This window comes from Dicentrarchus labrax, unplaced genomic scaffold, assembly GCF_905237075.1.
Source record: "Dicentrarchus labrax unplaced genomic scaffold, dlabrax2021, whole genome shotgun sequence".
NCBI classification, from domain to species: Eukaryota; Metazoa; Chordata; class Actinopteri; family Moronidae; genus Dicentrarchus; species Dicentrarchus labrax.
In genome coordinates this window covers 28005755-28024389 of record NW_026136705.1, presented here as the reverse complement: position 1 = coordinate 28024389, position 18635 = coordinate 28005755, and the positions used below count along the sequence as shown (strand labels likewise).

The 18635-nt window shown below is 40.1% G+C and overlaps 2 protein-coding genes and 2 long non-coding RNA genes across 4 annotated transcripts; 2 read left to right on the top strand and 2 right to left on the bottom strand.

Moving 5' to 3' along the window:
- Window positions 1-1241: 1241 nt before the first annotated feature.
- Window positions 1242-9638, top strand: foxred1 (FAD-dependent oxidoreductase domain containing 1). The gene is made up of 11 exons (XM_051400807.1): window positions 1242-1614; window positions 2378-2598; window positions 3015-3125; window positions 3654-3769; window positions 3850-3944; window positions 4715-4816; window positions 5461-5537; window positions 6078-6238; window positions 7249-7378; window positions 7457-7561; window positions 7794-9638. The coding sequence occupies exons 1-11, from the start codon at window positions 1464-1466 to the stop codon at window positions 8046-8048; spliced, it is 1524 nt and encodes a 507-aa protein (XP_051256767.1). The 5' UTR covers window positions 1242-1463; the 3' UTR covers window positions 8049-9638.
- Window positions 9639-9685: 47 nt separating this feature from the next.
- LOC127363852 (uncharacterized) lies at window positions 9686-10418 on the bottom strand. Its single transcript, XR_007884946.1, has 2 exons — window positions 9981-10418; window positions 9686-9730 (listed from the first exon to the last, which is right to left on the bottom strand). It is a non-coding gene; the product is annotated as an uncharacterized LOC127363852 (long non-coding RNA).
- Window positions 10419-10713: 295 nt separating this feature from the next.
- LOC127363853 (uncharacterized) lies at window positions 10714-15597 on the bottom strand. The gene is made up of 2 exons (XR_007884947.1): window positions 15204-15597; window positions 10714-11775 (listed from the first exon to the last, which is right to left on the bottom strand). It is a non-coding gene; the product is annotated as an uncharacterized LOC127363853 (long non-coding RNA).
- LOC127363851 (ATP-sensitive inward rectifier potassium channel 1-like) lies at window positions 13715-18487 on the top strand. Its single transcript, XM_051400808.1, has 2 exons — window positions 13715-13934; window positions 15591-18487. The coding sequence occupies exons 1-2, from the start codon at window positions 13918-13920 to the stop codon at window positions 16744-16746; spliced, it is 1173 nt and encodes a 390-aa protein (XP_051256768.1). The 5' UTR covers window positions 13715-13917; the 3' UTR covers window positions 16747-18487.
- Window positions 18488-18635: the final 148 nt, after the last annotated feature.

Here is an 18635-nt window from a genome sequence, read left to right as displayed (position 1 = left end):
CCCACTGCTCTGATTGGCTTTATATGGTCACATGATGAGCCACTGCCTCTCTTATGAATCAGCATCAAGTATGAAGGAACCTAATGAAGGTTTCCTGTGCAGTTTTCAAAATAAAATATTGATGTCCGAGTTAGAGACTTGCGTACACAGGTTGCCACATACTTTATGTATATATAGGGCTGTAAAAATGATGTAGTAACTTGAATTATGATACATTTATAAAAAAAAATACAACATATATGACTTTTTCAGGGATAGAAAAAAATATTTTTCCATTGTTTTCCATTATTATTTACACAGTCTCAAGATGGGATGTCAAGATATATTAAAAATATATCTTTATTTAGTGGAGGGGTTTTGGCCACAAAGTGAAAAATGCTATAAAATGTCTTCTTTTTAAATGTAAAGTCAAGACTCTAATAATAATTTAACGTTGCACATTTCACCAAAAATGCCAAAATGTGTGCGAATGATCTGCTTTTATATAAAAATAAGATTTTTCGGGTATTGGATTGTTGGTTGACAAAAGACACTTGAACATGTTACCTTGGACTCTGAGAAATTAGACATTTAGTGGACTAAAGTAGTCTGTCTAATCTATTTATAAAGAAAAATCTGCATTTAAATTGATGCAAAATACTCATTAGTTACAGCCCTAAACATACATATAGCAGACATTCTTTTACAATTAAAAGCACAATTCTGTCCCTATAGCTCTGGTTTGTGCCTGTTATGTTAATACAGATGAAAAATAGCCTCTTGCACATTCACAGCAATATTTTATTAATGTGCACCAGCTTAAAAATAAACAAACAAAAACACACAAGAGGCACAGACTGGCACAAAGCTTCACAGGGGGTTGCAAGGCCTTCTTGTTTTTAAGAAAACATACACAGTAGTAGGCCTATATCTCAGCATTTTGTTTATTTCTGTACTATAACTAAATTAAATTGTGATTTTTAACGTCACTCCCTGCTAAACAGCCTCGTCCTGCTTTAGAACAGCAGTCAATGGAACAATGGCGCAGTATCGGGGAGAAGAAAACACTGAATTTGTCAAAAAAGAAGCCTGTTACATACGTACGATTGTTAAAAAAAAAACACACAGAGAGACAACATAATAAACATACGGGATATAATCTGCTCAAAATGAATCAAAATTGGTTTAATTGTCACAGATTGGTAGGCCACTGTCATTAAGTGATGGGCAGACATAGCCAAATGTGTGCTTTTATTTTGAAGGAGACGAGCGTCGCTTCCGGCGTTGTCAACATGGACTCAGGTTTGAAGATGACCTCGCTGACACATTACAAACTGGGACTGCGCTCGTTTTAAGAGAACACAACGCGAGTTTGTTGACTGTTGTTTTGTTTCGTTTACTCTTTGTTTACTTTTTACTGTTCACACGTAGCCGACTAGCAACCTGGCAAGCGAGCTAGCTGGCTTTAGCTAGCTTCCCCAGCAATGTCAGCTTGGCGCAGGCTGCATGCGAAGGTGCGGACGGGTCCCGGGTTGCTTTCCTCCAGACGGGTGACACATGGGCACACATGGGTGTCTGGACGTTTAAGTCGAAGCCTGAGTACGGGCACACCTCTGCGCATTGACTTTATGAAAGGTGGGTGAACATTAAAGGAAAATGTGCTGCTTTTTGTTGCTGCTCCCTGCAGGAAAAACAAGTGTACGTTTAGAAATCTGTAAATTATTGAATCATTTGTTTTTGTGCAAGTGTGCGCAGCTTATATGTCACAGTTGAAACTCTGTGGTGACATATTAAAAGCCTCTCTACAATTCGGCATGCATGCAATCTTCCAAAGAATATTGTTTTTTCCAAAATATAAACTTTTACAATTGTACTCCCACTACACGATCGTTACAATATGATTTGATGAGAGGTTAGCTATAGTAAATATTTTTTAATATGTGATTGCAATATATGCCGAATTGTAAAGTGGTTGTTAAAGTTTCAGAAAATATCTTGAGTTTGAAGTTTGTTTGTTTTTTAAACTTTATTAAGCTTATTTAAGTAACAAATCATCAATGGATATGGATGCTAAGCATACCTAACAATAAATCAATCCAAGCAGCATATATGAACAGAAAAGAGCAATAAAATGTAAAAACAAATAAACAAAACAAACAAAAAACATCTAAAATATAACTTAAAGGGAGTTTAATTAGGATATAATACATAATAATCATTCATAAATGCCACAAAGCTAAAATTGACCAATAATAACAATATTATTATAAAAAATACCAAACTTAACATTACGCTATTTAAAACCAGGTATTCTTCTTGAGTTTTTGAAGGTGTGAGTTGACATTTGCAGAATGGTGATGAACAAAAGTAAAGTTTCTGCTTTTTTTTGTGCATCCAGACCTGGAAGCTCAGCTGGGAGCCATGAGGAAGAAGGCGTCGGACGCTCTTCCGGGGAGCAGCTGGACCCCCCTGCAGCAGTACCCCAACCTCCCGCCGGAGAGGGCCGACATTGTGATCGTGGGAGGCGGCGTGATGGGCTGGTCCATCGCCTACTGGCTGAAGAAGAAGGAGAGTGCGCGAGATGTGGTGAAAGTTGTTGTGGTGGAGAAGGACCCAACGGTGAGAGCCTGTACAGTTAAAAAGCGTTATAAGACTTATTAAGTGTCTATTATGGGATGGGGAGGGTGAACTTTGTCCAAAACAGATTTCAAGTTGTTCTCTAATAGTGTTTTAATAAAGTGGCAACAAGGGTGAGACTATAAAACACCAAATAATTACCAATAATTACCAAACTTGACTTTTCCAAACAACGAGTAGGTTTTAAGATGAAATAAATAGAAAAAGGAATAAAAAAAAAAAGGGTGGGTTACATTTAAGTGTTCTTTAACATACATTTCCTGAACTATTGGAGGACTGTTGGAGAGAAGTACCTGAAATAAGACCAAATGTTATCACTACAGAAGGGTCTATTAAAGGTGGCATGGTGGTGCTTCTACACAGTTGTTTATTAACTGTTATTAACTGTCATTAACCAGTACTCCCAGGCCTCCACCGTGCTCTCCGCCGGGGGGATCCGACAGCAGTTCTCCCTGCCTGAGAACATCCACCTCTCCCTGGCCTCGGCAGACTTCATGAGGAACATCAACGTAGGTCACCTGGCCGGCTCCTGGCAATGAATGACGAGCCTTTAATTAATTCTGTGTGACCGTGACACGCGTCTTATGTTAATATTTGAGCAGGAGCAGCTCGTGTGTGTGTGTGTGTGTGTGTGTGTGTGTGTGTGGTGTGTGTGTGTGTGTGTGTGTGCCAGCTGATGTTTGATCTTTTTGTACCTTTTTATATAACGGAGGTCGCTTATTAACAAAATCCACCTACCGGCATCTCAGAGGCTCAACACTTTGTTTAATTTATACAGAAGTTAAATTGGAGTTAGTTAACCTAACCGGCTACTGGCTAAACCTGAGAGTGGCATCAATCTTCTGTTGAACTATTCCTTTAATGAGCCTATTGTCTTTCCTCTGGCGCCACTCTGAGGACAAACGTGTTACCTACAGGCAGAGTGCATACCGTATTTATGAGCTGTAGCCCTGTTGTGTGTTTTTCTAACTTTATAAGAGATCATCTGCGTATGTTAATGAGCGTAAAGTGACTGTCTCACCTCGGTGTCCTCCCAGGAACACCTCGCCACGTTGGACGACTCGGTGGACCTGCAGTTCAACCAGTCGGGGTACCTCTTCCTGGCCAGCGAGGACGTGGCTCACATCATGGAGGAGAACTACAAAACCCAGAGGTGTCAGTCGTTCAGCGGCGCTGTGTGATATCAGAAAAGTGTTTGTCAATCAGTGTTCTTACTTTGTGATTCTGCTGTAGAGACGCTGGAGCCCAGGTTGCACTTCTCTCTCCGACACAACTGAAGGAGAAATTTCCGTGGATAAACCCAGAGGGTGTCGTGCTCGCTTCGTATGGTGAGTGCAGAACATACGCAAGATATTTTGTAAAGATATAATGTGTAATTTTTATGCATTAAAATGTCTATAAACACTAGACGCTAGTCCCAGATGTTTCCAACAATGTTCGCAAGAGAAATCACATCAAATGTCACGTGTCACATCCCCTTAATGCATTGTGGTTGTCATAAATTTACTATTTATCCAGTTTTAAGCCACATTTTTACCATCCACTGTTTAGATCTTTGTGCTTTTTAACTCTTTATTCGAACCGGATGAAGGATTTTAGTCATCAGACGTCTGGATCTTAAGTTATCAGAGAAACAAGCTGAGCTAAAGTTAGCAGCAGCTCGGCTCGCAGCCAAACAGCATAAAAGAAACACAGATTTTTAAGGTTAAACTGCTTCATTCAGTGTTTTTACTGGTTTTAATCAGCGGGTCTGTTTGTTTTGGAGAGGAGGAGACCTCTGCGGGTAATTCGGCTCCCGGTGGAAACCTCCTGATGAACACAAACTGACTGCAATGATGGCAATGCTGGAAAAGACAACAACTCCCATGATCCCACGCTCCTTCACTTTGTCTTTTGTTATTGTTTTGATATGAGAGACCCCCCCCCCTAGTGGCAGAAATTACACACTGTACATTAGAGTACTTGAATAAATGGTGAGAGGGTACTATGGGTAAATATATAAAGGATTGTTGTTGACCCCCAACAACCCCGGTGTGTCTCAGTGTTGATGGATGGCGGTTGCACAAATTAAAATGTAACGTATCAACCTGCCTTCCAGGGTTGGAGAACGAGGGCTGGTTTGACCCCTGGACCCTGCTGAACGCCTTCAGAAGGAAAGCCATCTCTATGGGAGTCATTCAGTGCTATGGAGAAGTTACAGGTTTGTTATGGCGTCCTGACGTAACACTCACTGTTGCAGAATAAACACAGTGATGAGAACTAAATTATGTGTAATTATTATTATTTAAGACTTGGAAAACCTGAACACAAGCCTCATAAGTACGCAGTTAAAACAACCGAAGAGCTAATAGAACAAGTGGCTGAGTATTTGGGAGAATAAATGAGCCTATTAAGTTTGTATGATTGTTAAAAAATAAAGAAAATACATAATACAGACAGATAATTGTATTAAAAGCTCCTAAAATTATCAGGAAAACTCACCTCTCAGTTTGATTAAGCAGTTTATGTTAACTAATTTTAATTGTCAATTAATTTTAATTGTATTTAATTGTCAAGTCCTTTTTTTTTTTATCTAAAAAGCCCCAAAATCCTCCAAAAAAGCCTTTTTAATGTGGAAAAAAATGGAATAAACCTCAAGAAGAGTCACAGGGACGGACAGACTTGCAATAAATGACCCAATTTCTGATTTATTAAGATTATAAAACGTATGTGAACAATGTGGATCCAGGAGGACGTTAAAATAAGTGGACACACATTGAGTTACTGCGCAGTGTGAATGCAGAATGAGTTCATTGATCTGTCTGCTGGCTGATTTATTAATGTTGCTGTTTCTGTCTTCTTCAGATTTTAAACACACGACAAACGTGGCGATCACCGCTGATGGCGAACAGCTGGATCGCACAAGAATAAAATCTGTCAAAGTAAGTAGGACTGCAGGGGTGGAAAGTAACTAAGTACAATTTTGAGGTACTTGTACTTGAGTATTACCCTTTAATGCTTTATACTAGAAGGAAATATTGTACTTTTTACTCACTAGTCACTTTACAAATTAAAGATTTTACATACAAAACATACAGGATGCTGATTTTAATGTAATTCTATGATAGTGTAGTTTAAATAACAACAATAATGGTTGAAGTAATTATTATATTTACCGTTTTGTGGTCGTTACATTACTTTTAAAGTATTTTCTAAGTAGCGCAGCATTATTTTTCCTTATTAATGCACACATTTTGCGCCACAGTAATCAAGTAGACGCCTAATTTATCGATATATTCCAATATCAATCTAGCTTACCACCATGACAACTGGAGCAGTCGTGGTTCAACCACTTTTAGTCGCTGGTATTTGACTTGTAATGGAGTATTTTTAGTAATTATACTACTCGAGCAACTCCTTTGTGTTACTGACACGGCAGCATATTGTCGCACACGATGGGATAACGTCTTGTGTGTGAGCAGGTGCAGATGCCAAACAGCCTGGTGTACCAGCCGGTGGAATGTGCCATTGTGGTGAATGCAGCAGGAGCCTTTTCTGGTAAACTGGCAGCGATGCTGGGACTTGGCTCCGGTCCCAAAGACACCATCGCTGGAATTCCACTGCCCGTTGAGCCTCGGAAAAGGTCGGTCTTTGACTTAAAGAGGCATATTTTTCCGTTCGAGTTGCTGTCACAGTGCCTAGTTTTCTTTGAAAGGGGCTGGCAGTGGCCTCATACAGTTCATTAGCATTCTGACAGTTTTATTTGGACTCCGTAGTCCAGTAAATTGGAAATCTGACAAACTTTATAGTGTTGACTTTAAGCTTTAATTTGAGTTTTTTTTTTTTACTGCCAGATCCAATGAACTGTGTAGCCCCTTTTTTTATACATACTGGTAAAAATGTGCTATGAGTTGTTTCACTGCTCACCCAGTGTGAACGTGAACACCCTCGAACACACACTTAAGGTCGACTCATACTGGAAAACAACGACGGAAATGCAAAAGTCTTTATAGTTCATAGGTCGGTGAAAAACTGAGCTGACATATATATCCAGTGTTTCTTTCTCTGGGAAGACGATCACAGAATCGCTGATAGTTGTTGAGATTCAAGAAAAGAGAAGTTCAAAGCCTGGATCCTTTCTTATCTCTGTGTGAAGACGGTATGAATGTCAGATTATCAGTTCCAGACAGTTAAATTGTCTTCATGCTTCATCAGAACTGCTTGTCGGATGGTCGAAAAGCTTCAGAAACCCCCCTGGTCCTCTCCACTTCTTTCCAACTACGGATGAGGGATCTGATCATTTCTGTATCTATCTGAGTGATGCTGATTAAATTTGCGTTGCCTTCATAGGTTTGCCTGTACATATAATTCAAGAAACAATGAAAGATCCGTTTTAAATTCCTCCTGAAAGAGCAACCGCTGGCTCAACTATAATTTTATATATCGTGGTGAATTTCTATTATCGTGAATCGAGATAAGCCGTCTGTATTCATTTTCTGATGTTAATTGTCAAACAGTTTATGCTGCTACAAACATTAAGTCTCTTGCATTAGATACACAATCAGTGCTTTTACACAGGACTGTAAGAACATAACGTTTATATAGGATATTACTTTCAGTCGAGACCTGTACAACTCTCTCTCTTTTCTTCAGGTACGTGTATGTCGTCCACTGTCCTGATGGTCCCGGTCTAGACACTCCCTTCCTGATTGATTACTCTGGAGTTTACTTCAGGAGAGAGGGGTTAGGAGGGAACTACATCGCCGGGACATCACCAGAGGAGGTGTGTTAGAGTTCACAGCTGTTACTCGCTATTTTTAGGAATGAAAATAAATGTTATTGTGTGTTTTTTTTCCCTCAGGCGGAGGAGCCAGACACCAGTAACCTGGAGGTGGACCACCAGTTTTTTGAGGACAAGATTTGGCCCAATTTGGCCAATCGTGTCCCCGCCTTTGAGAAACTGAAGGTAGGGATTGGATATGTTACTAATAATTAATAATTAGTCAATATATGAGGTTTTTCTTTGCTTATTTGCCTGGTAATCATTCTACGGGTGTGGTAGTTCACTTCATTTAATACGACAGAGTATTAATCTGAGAGAGAAGATTATTTTGAAGAGGACAAAGAAGAAATATTTTTTTATTGATTATTGTAAATGAGTATCCGAGCTCTCGTTCTCTCTTTGTTCCTTCGCCCAGGTGACCAGTGCTTGGGCGGGTTTCTACGACTACAACACCTTTGACCAGAACGGCATCATCGGCATTCACCCGCTGATCAACAACATGTACTTTGCCACCGGTTTCAGCGGCCACGGCCTGCAGCACTCCCCCGCGGTGGGTCGCGCTGTGGCAGAGCTGATCCTGGACGGAAACTTTCAAACGTTGAACTTGAGCGCCCTCGGCTTCCAGCGCATTCTGGCCCAGGAACCCATGCTGGAGAGGAACATCGTGTAGAGGAGTTTGGACTCGTTCACACTGCTGCCAAAGCCAAAATATCACAACTTTAGTCATAACTTTTGTAGTTGTGAACATTATTCTGATCACTAATCATAACGCTGTACTCACCAAATTGATTACGGAGATCTGGGAATGTGGTATCGTCACTACGGTGAAGTAGTAATCCTAGAGTTCCTCCGAAACTGCCTGAAATGTGGTATCTGGTATCTGCGAGTACTATTTCAGTGTCCCGTTTGCCTTTTTTTCCCAGGATAGCGACGCCATGACCCGTTTATGAAGTGTTTAACCTGAGCCAGGCCATACAGCAATGATACAGGCTTATTAGTATACGCTTGTTAGATAATAATCACGCACATGGTACAAAGTTCAGGTATCGGGAGGGAAAAAATAGTGTCTGAACATACTTAATCCATAATAATAAATCATAATTTATTTATTTATTGTTGCTCAATATTAACTATATTTTGTATTAATCTGAATCTGTGAAATGTAACCAGTAACTACAGCTGTCAGTTGAGTAAAAAGTACAATATATTACTATTGTACTGTTATATTTCTTTGCTGATATGTAGTGGAGTAGCAGTATAAAGTATCATAAAATGGAAATAGTAGAAAATACTTGAAGTAAATGTAATTAACTACATTCATCCACTGTGAACAGACAGAGCTGTTTATTATAGTAACCATGACATGATTTGAACATTAACTGTTGCGGTGTCAGGAGGACGGATACGATCGGTGTCTTTTGTTGTTTTTGGACGATCTGACATGTTTTTAAAATAAAAAGGTTAACCAAACTTTTTTGGAAGAGAAAACGAAGGAAAAAGGTAAAATTATTACCCAAACTGTCTGAACTTCAACTTACTGTCCCTTTCCAAAGTTAAGCTGACTTCTTGCCCTGTGTTACTGACCCAGATCTCCCATTACTTTAGTGAGTGCAGTGTTATTATAACTGATATATATGAGGGCCAAAACTACAAAAAACATGACAGAAGTTGTGATAAATAGTCATTATTGTTTAATTTTACTTGTGTAACCGGTAAAGTACGAAGCTTTTAGAAGATCTCAGGACGAAGGTTGTGGTTTCTTTTAATGGTGATATGATACAGAAAACATTTAATGCTGCAAACAATGAGTCTTATCAATATGTTCTTACGTATCTTCTCTGACTGTTTCGAGTCGGACTCGGACTCGGAGGGGGGCTTTTACTGCACAGCTTTGTGTGAACGAGGTTGACTTCTCTCTGGGGAAATCGTGAGAAGGAAACTTTGAGAAAGTACTGGAAAAGAGGAACTGCCTCTTCATTTAGAAACCTGTATGCAGAAGGGAAATCAGTTGAAACAAGGATAAATGGAGGTGAGACGGATACAGTTGAAACTGTAATTAACACCAAAATCCTCACTTCTGCTTTCAAATTCATATTAGCTCGTTGGTGCTGTTGTGTAATGCAGCAGGATAAAAATTTAAATGGAAACATCAGCAGCAACTCCAGATGAGTTTATATAGTGTACATAATGTAAACTGTGTGTTTGTGTGTGTGTCCGATACATAAGCCATGCAATATAATGTCACATTGGATCCTTTTAATGTGTTCTTGTTACAATCTGGTACTGTTTTTTTAAAACATTTTTATAAGAAACTGAATACTTAAAGGTCCAGTGTGTAACATTTAGGAGGATCTATTGTCAGAATATGAATATAATATTCATAGATATGTTTTTATTAAAGTATAATCACCTGAAAATAAGAATTTAAAGTGTTTTTGTTACCTTAAAATGAGCCCGCCTGCAACTTCACCACTAGATTGCCACTAAATCCTGCACACTGGTTCTTTAATTTTGAAATCTAATCTATAAAAAACACTATAAGCATATTTTACTTTGAAATACAAATTTTCTATATATACGTGTTTTGAAAGTGAAATTTTACGGTCAGTTTAGGTTTTTACTGTTTGTTTTATAAACAGAACACAGAAACAGATTCTCCTTTTTCTGTTTATATTTACACAATTCAAATAAAACTGGATTATTAGATTTTTAAGGGTAGCTCTGATTAAACATTTACAGGAGAAAGAAGAAAGAGGTTTGTCATATTTTACTTATTTGATTTTCTAAAAACGTTTGGGGAGAAATTCTGAAAGCGGGGAAGGCAAAGCAGATAAATTTGGATAGATTCGTGAATGCTGTAAATTCAGCTGTATTTAAATCACAACATAAAGTTTTCATCAGTGATTATATTTTACGAATAGGTACTCGGGTGCTCCTTACAGCCTTTCTTTGCTTCCATACCTGGCTGCTGCAAATGGAGCAATATACAATATATAACATTAAAAGTATTTTGGGGTGTTGTGCACCAGATGGAGCCATATCTGTTTTTTTATATTTTCATATCAAGTAACCGGCCATGGAGCATCATCATCCCACCTGACACATTTAAAGCAAAATGTAATTTGGATGTCAAAGCTAGATGACGAAGAAGAAGATGAGAGAACAGATGAGGGTTTGAATTAAAGAATGTACCAAGAATCAATTTGTTTATTCAAAATCTATTTAAAAACTCTCTTTTTTAAAAATCTTAATATGAAAATGTCACAGCAGTGAAAATATCTTAGGTATTATAACTGACAGTTCATCAATAATACTAATTCAAGACCCGGACACGCTTATAATATTAATGCTTTATTAAGTGCAGGTTAATGACGTGTATGCATATTAAATGATGGTGTCTGTTGGTTTTACCTGTGAGGTTATACAACATTTACCCAATATTAACTTTTACAAAGCTTCTGTATCTTGTTTTTGTTAATCCATACAAAAACTGAAGAGTAAAATTGCTATGTAGCTGTTTGGTCAGGACCATTTACAGTTTATATTATGAACAGAGCTTCTGGGTCTGTGAAGTGAATCCAACGCCGAAGTGTATTGAGTCTAATGAGGAAATGAGTCGACTTCTCAGTTGATTTATGAGCTCAGTAAACAGTTTCCTAATGAGTTTATGGTCTCAATCACTAGTTTCAAGTCTTCTTCCATACAGCATGATGTTCATTTAGTAAATGATGGTCTCATTTAGAGTAAAACAGACCATAAAGCAGGGTATGCATTAGGGCGGAGCTACCTTGTGAAACTTGAAACTCAGATCAAACTGTCAAACTAGGCAGTGCTGATCAAATATGGATCCAGATTCTGTTACCGCGTTGACTATTTCTCTCTTCAAATCCATCAGAAACATATTTTAGCCATTGTTTCCTGCTACGGACAAGTTGAAACTGCGCAGCCAATGAGAGCGGATCAACTCACGGTACGTCGCCTCCGACAAACCGTCACAGCAACGACCAATACGCCAAGCCAACGGGTGACGTCGCAATGTAGCTGGTCCAGGTGGAGCTTCTTTTAACTACTTTACATAGAGCTGGTCTATATCTCATATTATATGTAAAATAATATGGAAAGTAACCAGCAGCTACGGCTGGTTGATGATAATAGTGGAGTAAAAAGTAAAAGTCCCCCCATCAAACCACATCATACTTATTTTGGATTCTGCTCAATTGTAAAACATGTTGCATGGTTTGCTCAGCTCGATGATGCTAGTCGTTTTGTGGTTTTCTTCTTGCAACTACAGAGGGGTTTCTGAACCACCTGCCGCCTCCACAGATCAGGTAATAGTGACACCAGCCGCCTCCACATCCTTGACGATAACTTCCTGTTGCAAAAATGCAGCACACCAGCTAAAAAAAAAAAAAAAAAACCCAGTCAGAATGAAACTTAAAGAATACAGTCAGTCGGCACTTCAATAGTTTTAATAGAAGAATAAAAGTCCCGTCTTTATTTTTGACGTGAATGTGAAAGTAGATCTGCAAAAAAAAAAGCCCCTTTACCAACGTTAAACAAAGACTGAGCAAAATATTCAAATCATATATTGAATGTACTTGAAGTGACACATGACCCACATTTTGTCCATTGAGTCCACTGCAGCGGTCGACCCTGCTACAAAATAAAGGCGTGAAGGAGTTTTTCCCAGGTCGGCATCTGTCAAGTCCCAGAGTTTCTTGTAACTGCTTTTATTTAGACTAAGAGCAGAGTCAACTTTGGGAATTTAGGTTAACTATTAAACTAATTTGTACAGATTAAGAAATCAATTTTGGTTGGTTATTAGTAGTTATCCCAGACTTCTTCAGCTTGAGACCCAAAAGAGAAATGTGGTGTCTCCCTGGGACCCAAACGTGTAAACACACATAATAAATTGCCATAAGATCTACATGTATAAACTACTGATGACTCCTCTCCTCTGCCTTTCGAACGGCTCTGGTGAGGCGAACGTTAATAAACTCTTCTTGTGTTTTTGCGATGGAGAGAAAAGGGAATCACGCTCAACATTACCTCACGTTCTTTCTGGTCCAGGTTTGTGAGGAGATGGATAAATAGGAGCTCTGCACTTAAAATCTGAGCTAAACTTTGTATCTTATTCATTAATTAGAAAGATTTGTTCATAAAACACAGCATTGTTACGCACTTTACTGCCAATGGGGGCCCGATAAAAAAGGCAAATGATCACTGCATTATGTCATACTGCAACATATTATTATATTTTCATCTGCTGTGGACGATGCAGATTGTGACCTGTAGAGGTTGTTGTTGGATGTTTTATTTTGCATTTATTGCAGGTAATATATTATATTATGAATAGTTTACGTATTTGTTAGAACAGGAGGAGCATTCTTGTTTTGGATGTTTGTTTAGTTTTTTCCCCTTACTGAGTGAATGCAGCGATCTTATGTTGTATTGATTACATGAATGTAAAAAGCTATATTTGAACACACCACAAAATGTAATTATTCATCATAAAACAGCGGGGAAATGTATTACACGTTGCCTTCATGCTGTGGCAGACTGTTACATAATGAAGTGAAAATGTCTTACATGTTGTGGAGTTAGTGCATAATGCAGCGTTACTCTCTTCCTTTAATGAATCTGCACTGTGTTTTATGTGCAGCTCGGTACCAGCTGTTATTTTGCTGGTGCTTTAAAACACTTGTGTAGATGCAGCTGCACACCTGACTGAAGACCACTGACTGTGTTATGGCAGAAGGTTACTACAGTAGCCTTTAAGATTCCTGCAGGGTCTCTGCAGTTGAATCAATACAGCAGGAACACCATCTGCATCTTCAACCACCTCCCGCTCCCTTCATTTGCATGCAGCTAATGGCATCTGTATCCATTGCTCAGGGGCATCTTAGACCTCTTTCATATCATAACAAATCAGGAAAATATGCTTTTCAAATATGAAAATGGTCCCGCTACAGCCAGGAGAATACGGCAAAGACACTTTGTCCCCGCGGCCTCTTCATTTTGATGCAAATGTGAGGCAGCTTTGCAGGTTTTTTCGAAGAGGGGGGAGGGGGAACCAGGGGAAATGCAATTGAGGGATTTCTTTGTGAGGCCCGACGCAAATCCCAAATGTTCTCAGGGCTGAAAACAATAACAGCATGGGTGCAGCACCGGCCACTTTGGCCCCTTCAATAGATGCACCTTCTGGCACTCTAAAGCGCTGAGGACTTTTCCAGAAAAACTCTTCATGCTGGTCAGAAATTCAGCCTTCATCCACCCAGTGCTGATGAAGCAACTGGTTGCGTTATTAGACTTTTTTAGGTGGAGCGATAAGGGAAGTCGCTCTGCCAGTCAGAGAGAACTGACGCCCACTGGGAGATCTCTGGCTGGCTCCTCTGTCTCTATGAAGCCAGTGTACATGGTGGCATGTGGCTGGGATTAGGAAATTTCACTGTGGATTAAAATCTTTCCAACGCCTCCATGGCCACTCGCTAAAAGAAAGTCTCAAGTTCCAGCGGAGATCCAGTGAGCAGTCTGGGCCCATGGTCTCACTTAGCAGGTATGTCGAAAACAAAACTTTCTTTTTTTTTTTTTTTTTTTTTTACAGAACTGAGAGTGGATGAATGATTCACTTATTGAGTGTGTTTTGGTGCTTTATAGATGAGTCTAATGTCTAATACATACAGTATAGTTTTTACTGCAGCTCAGAAGGAAAGTTACTTCAGCATCTTTTTAAATTGTGAAGATGTTACTTTCTTTAGTTTTCTCACTGTTGTCTGTAACAGAATATACAATAAGGGGCCTGGCAAACTATATAACAACAACTAAAGTGATACAATAACAAAACAACAACACACAGGCAGTTTAGCAGTTAGTTTTTGTGTTGTCAAAGTAACAAAACATGTATTTAATGAAGACCATTAGCATGTTAATTATAATCAATGAACAATGATCACAAACTGTTGACAACTGTTGTTTTAGTACCATTTCTTTATTCAAAACAAACTAGTTTCTTGAATCATAACCTTGAGTCTAATGAGCGGCTGTTATGTAAGGCTCAAAGTGAACCACGTGGTGCATACTGCACAGTACAAACAGGTACAATAACTCAAATAAATGAATAATGCATTGTTTGTGCCTATAGGACTATCCTGTTGTGGTGCCTCTACTGAACAGACATACTTGTTTAATTGCGTGCTCTGACTGACATGTACAACCAAATAGATCTACGGTTTGCCTGAAAACAAATCAGAAACACTGTAGCACTGAACTGAAGTCAAAAAGGTGATAGTTAGTTACAGATAAAACAGGTCATAAATCATTTTCATTTTCATTTTCAAAAAAAGGGCAACTGGACACTCCAGGTTTCAGTAAAACAGGAATAAAGAGTGTATTTGTTGGGGACTATTTTCAGACGCAGATTAATACACATTTAATGCTCTGCTGAGGATTTGCAGTTAATTAAGAAACGTGGGCTCATTAATGTGTTTTTAATTGTTTCTGGAAAACAATAGAGCTCTATGGTGCAGAGGAAAAACACATATCAGGCTACAAACACAATACTTTTACTTTACAGTAAATAAGACACAACACAGCAAACTAATGTGTCCTGTTCATTTAAAATAATAAAATAACAAATATGTCACGATATTCAACTTGCATTTTAAGTAGTTCGTGTGGGATTTAACTCGCTGTTGTTCGGTTTGGAAGATAGAGTTTAAGGATAGCGGGTGTCCTTCAATACCTGTACATCAAATGTGTGATTTGGGGATGTTTGACTTTACTTATGTTGTATAAGACTATCTTGGAATCCATGGTTTAGGCTTACCTGTTGACGATTTAGTCTCCGGGCGCGATGCTTTGGTATTTCTGGCCAGCCGGAAAAAGGATATCCAGGCCAAGACTTCCTCTGCCGTTCAATTAGAAATGTGAGATTGATACACGAGAATGACCAGAAAGACACATTTCAGATAATCTCTATAAACACAAATGCTGTCACTAGCCGATGGCCGATGCAACCAAAGCTTACTCAAACATGATTGGTCAATATTACTTACTTACAATCGGAAACCAGAACACTTCCAATGAAATCTTTCTTGGTTCCTTGTCTACAGATTCTGCATTCAGTCTGTTTGTAGATTTCGGTAGAAGGTGAGTTCCTGCTCCAAAATACTTGGACGCAGCTTTGTACTAATGTTGCGTTTGCTCTCTCCAGCTCCAGGATGATCCAGCTGCTCCAGGGTCACATCCAGCCAGCTGGACACCGAAGCTGCAAAACTCGCCTGGTCACCAAAGACGGGCACTGCAACATCGAGTTCGGCAACATTGAATACAGTAACCACTTTGCGTACCTGGTGGACTTCTGGACCACGTTTGTGGAGATCCGCTGGCGCTTTGTTCTCCTCCTGTTTGTGGGTTCGTTCACGGGCAGCTGGTTCATCTTCAGCCTGCTGTGGTACTGGATCGCCAAGAGCAACGGGGATCTGACGGGACAGAACCGCACAGATGGACACGTCCAGTGTGTAGACAATGTCAACGGCCTCACAACGGCGTTCCTCTACTCCTTGGAGACCCAGACGACGATTGGGTACGGCGGCAGGGCGTTGACCGGGCACTGTGCCGGCACCGTGGCTCTCATCATCATCCAGTCACTAATCGGCGTCTTCATCAATTGTTTCATGTGCGGTGTCATCTTGGCCAAGATCTCCTTGCCCAAAAAAAGGTCAAAGACGGTCACCTTCAGCAACACAGCTGTGATCTGCTTGAAGAAAGGAAGTCTGTGTCTTCTGATCAGAGTGGCCAACCTTCGGAAGACCTTATTAATCGGCAGCCAGATCTACGGCAAGCTGCTTAGGACCACAACCACACCAGATGGAGAGACCATCATCCTGGATCAGGTGGACATTGACTTTATGGTTGACGCCGGCAAGGATAACTTGTTTTTTGTTTGCCCTCTGACCCTTTACCACGTGATTGATAGATCGAGCCCGTTCTACGAGCTGTCAGCTGACTCTCTTCACCAGCAGGACTTTGAGTTGGTGGTCTTTCTGGACGGTACGGCCGAGTCCACCAGCTCCTTCTGTCAGGTTCGCACCTCCTACATCCCACAGGAGATTCAATGGGGACACAGTTTCCTGCCCATCATCTCCCGCACAAAGACGGGAAAGTATCGCGTGGATTTCTCAAACTTTTCCAAAAGCGTTCGGGTCACCACACCACACTGCGTCCGCTGCTTCGAGACGGACTCAGAGCAGAGAAACCACAACAGCCACAACCAAGAAAACCACAGTAAACAGGAGAAGTTGGGGATCGACAACATGGGGTTCCAGGTGATTGACATTCACGACTCTGTGGACATCACTAAAATGTGAGCGGTTAGGAAAGGAACTCAGGCTGGGAGTGAAGCTCAGGGATGTGGGAAACAAGCGTCTAAAAAGCAGCAACAAGTTTGTCACTTCCTAACTAACTTACACCCTTTGAGTCTGCTAGTCTGACCTCCCTCTCAGCAAATCAAAGACCTGCAAAGGACAGTGACTTTAGGGGGCGTGGCCTCGACACCGACAGACTGACCACAGCGGAGTAGCGGTAACAGCGAGTTGGTAGTCAGAGCTAATGAGCAAGCTGCTGTCAGACTCTCCGGGTCCGCGTTGGACACACAGAAGAGTCTGCTGGAGCTTTTACAGTCACTAGAAGCACATTCATGGAAGGTTTCTGTGTGGTATCTGTGTTGTAGCTGAGCTAAAGGCTCAAAGAGGCTAACTCTATGGTATGTGTGTCTTTGGGGGTATTGTCTGTGCGTGGGATCGAGGTAAAGATTGCAGTCTGGTGGTGCTTCTACAGCCGCCTAAAAGCACAAGTCCGAACCACTGCACCAAAATAGAAAAATAATAAGTAGAGGGTTAGCAAAAACTAGCATAAACTCCTGTGAATGATGTGTCTCAATCAGTATACAATTGAAAATGTGCTCAGCGGTTTCAAAGCCTTTGCACACCAAGTCCAGATTTTTCGAATGCGCTTTTTAACCCTTCAACCGATTAAAATCGTTAAAACTTTGCACGCTGAAGACGAAGCGTTTTGTTTGTTTGTTGCAAAAGTTCACAATACGAGATGGAGTCATCACGCAGTGAGAATGACTTTATGGTCCTCTCACTCGAAAGTAGAAAAAGAAAGAGGCAATATTGGGTCCAAGGTGTCAAGAAGAAGGAGTTTCACCTGCTGTCAGCTTCAGATTGTCGGCGCTTTCTGCTTTTCCTGCATTTAGCACCAAGAGGCTGAGCTGTCCTCATTATGTTCTGAACACTTAAATGATGTGAGTTCGTATTTATCTTTAAACGGACCTGATGCACAAAGACTCCCACTCAGTGCAGACGCTGGGGGAGGTGGGCCGCCCTCTGTTGATTAGAGGGTGTTAACACTGTTTTTATAAACTAAATGTTATGACGTGGAGTCAGCACTGGCCTTGAACCATCTCTGTTTCATGACAGTACAGTCATATAATTTAGTTTACAGGGTGGAGTATCCCTTTAAACCAAGTTTCACTGTTAGTCAGACAGCTGCTGCCTCTTCCTCCGAGTGAACATTTGAATTAATCTTTTGCCTCGAACAGCAGAAACATTAAAAGTTGTCAAACTGTGTGGATAAAAAATTCAGACATGAACAGCGAGTTAAGCTCTCTCGCTCAGCAGCTCATTACAATCAAAGCACCTTTGGGACTTGTGACTTTGTGTAGGTAATGTGTGGAAGAGGGAGAAAGAGGGATTTGAAGTTTTGACGCATTGGAAAATGAAAGGGGTAAAATACTGGATGGCACAGTGGGCACTTCTCGAGGAGATTAGGGCCTGAGCCTGTTATAATGAAAAAAAAACTGTGTGCTATAAAGGCTGGGGAAGGAAATATAAAAGTAGGACAGGCCTTTTGAGTTTTCTCATTATTCCCACTAAAAACACTCATGTTGCACATCACATGATAATTAGGAAACTGTGAACATAGCTGCTAAATGCGATGATTTTTTAATTTGTGACCAGTCTACAGTTTGTAGATGATAACTGTGTAACACTTCTTCTCAGGGAACGTAACATCTTTAGTTGGAATAAAACCTCTTTTTTGTCCCAATTCACTGACTTATTATTAATTATTTTATTTCTTTGGGTTTTCTTCACATTAACCAATTAACAGTGGTGGAATATGTAAAGTACCGAAGTCTGACTCTACTTGTGTGCAGTATTTACATTTTACGCTGCTTTTTATTGCCACATTTTAG

Coding starts and splice junctions, on each gene's coding strand:
- foxred1 (XM_051400807.1), top strand. CDS start 1,464: ATGTCAGCTTGGCGCAGGCTGCATGCGAAGGTGCGGACGGGTCCCGGG. Junction 3,945..4,714: donor TGTCGTGCTCGCTTCGTATG/GTGAGTGCAGAA, acceptor CCTGCCTTCCAG/GGTTGGAGAACGAGGGCTGG. Junction 4,817..5,460: donor GTGCTATGGAGAAGTTACAG/GTTTGTTATGGC, acceptor TGTCTTCTTCAG/ATTTTAAACACACGACAAAC.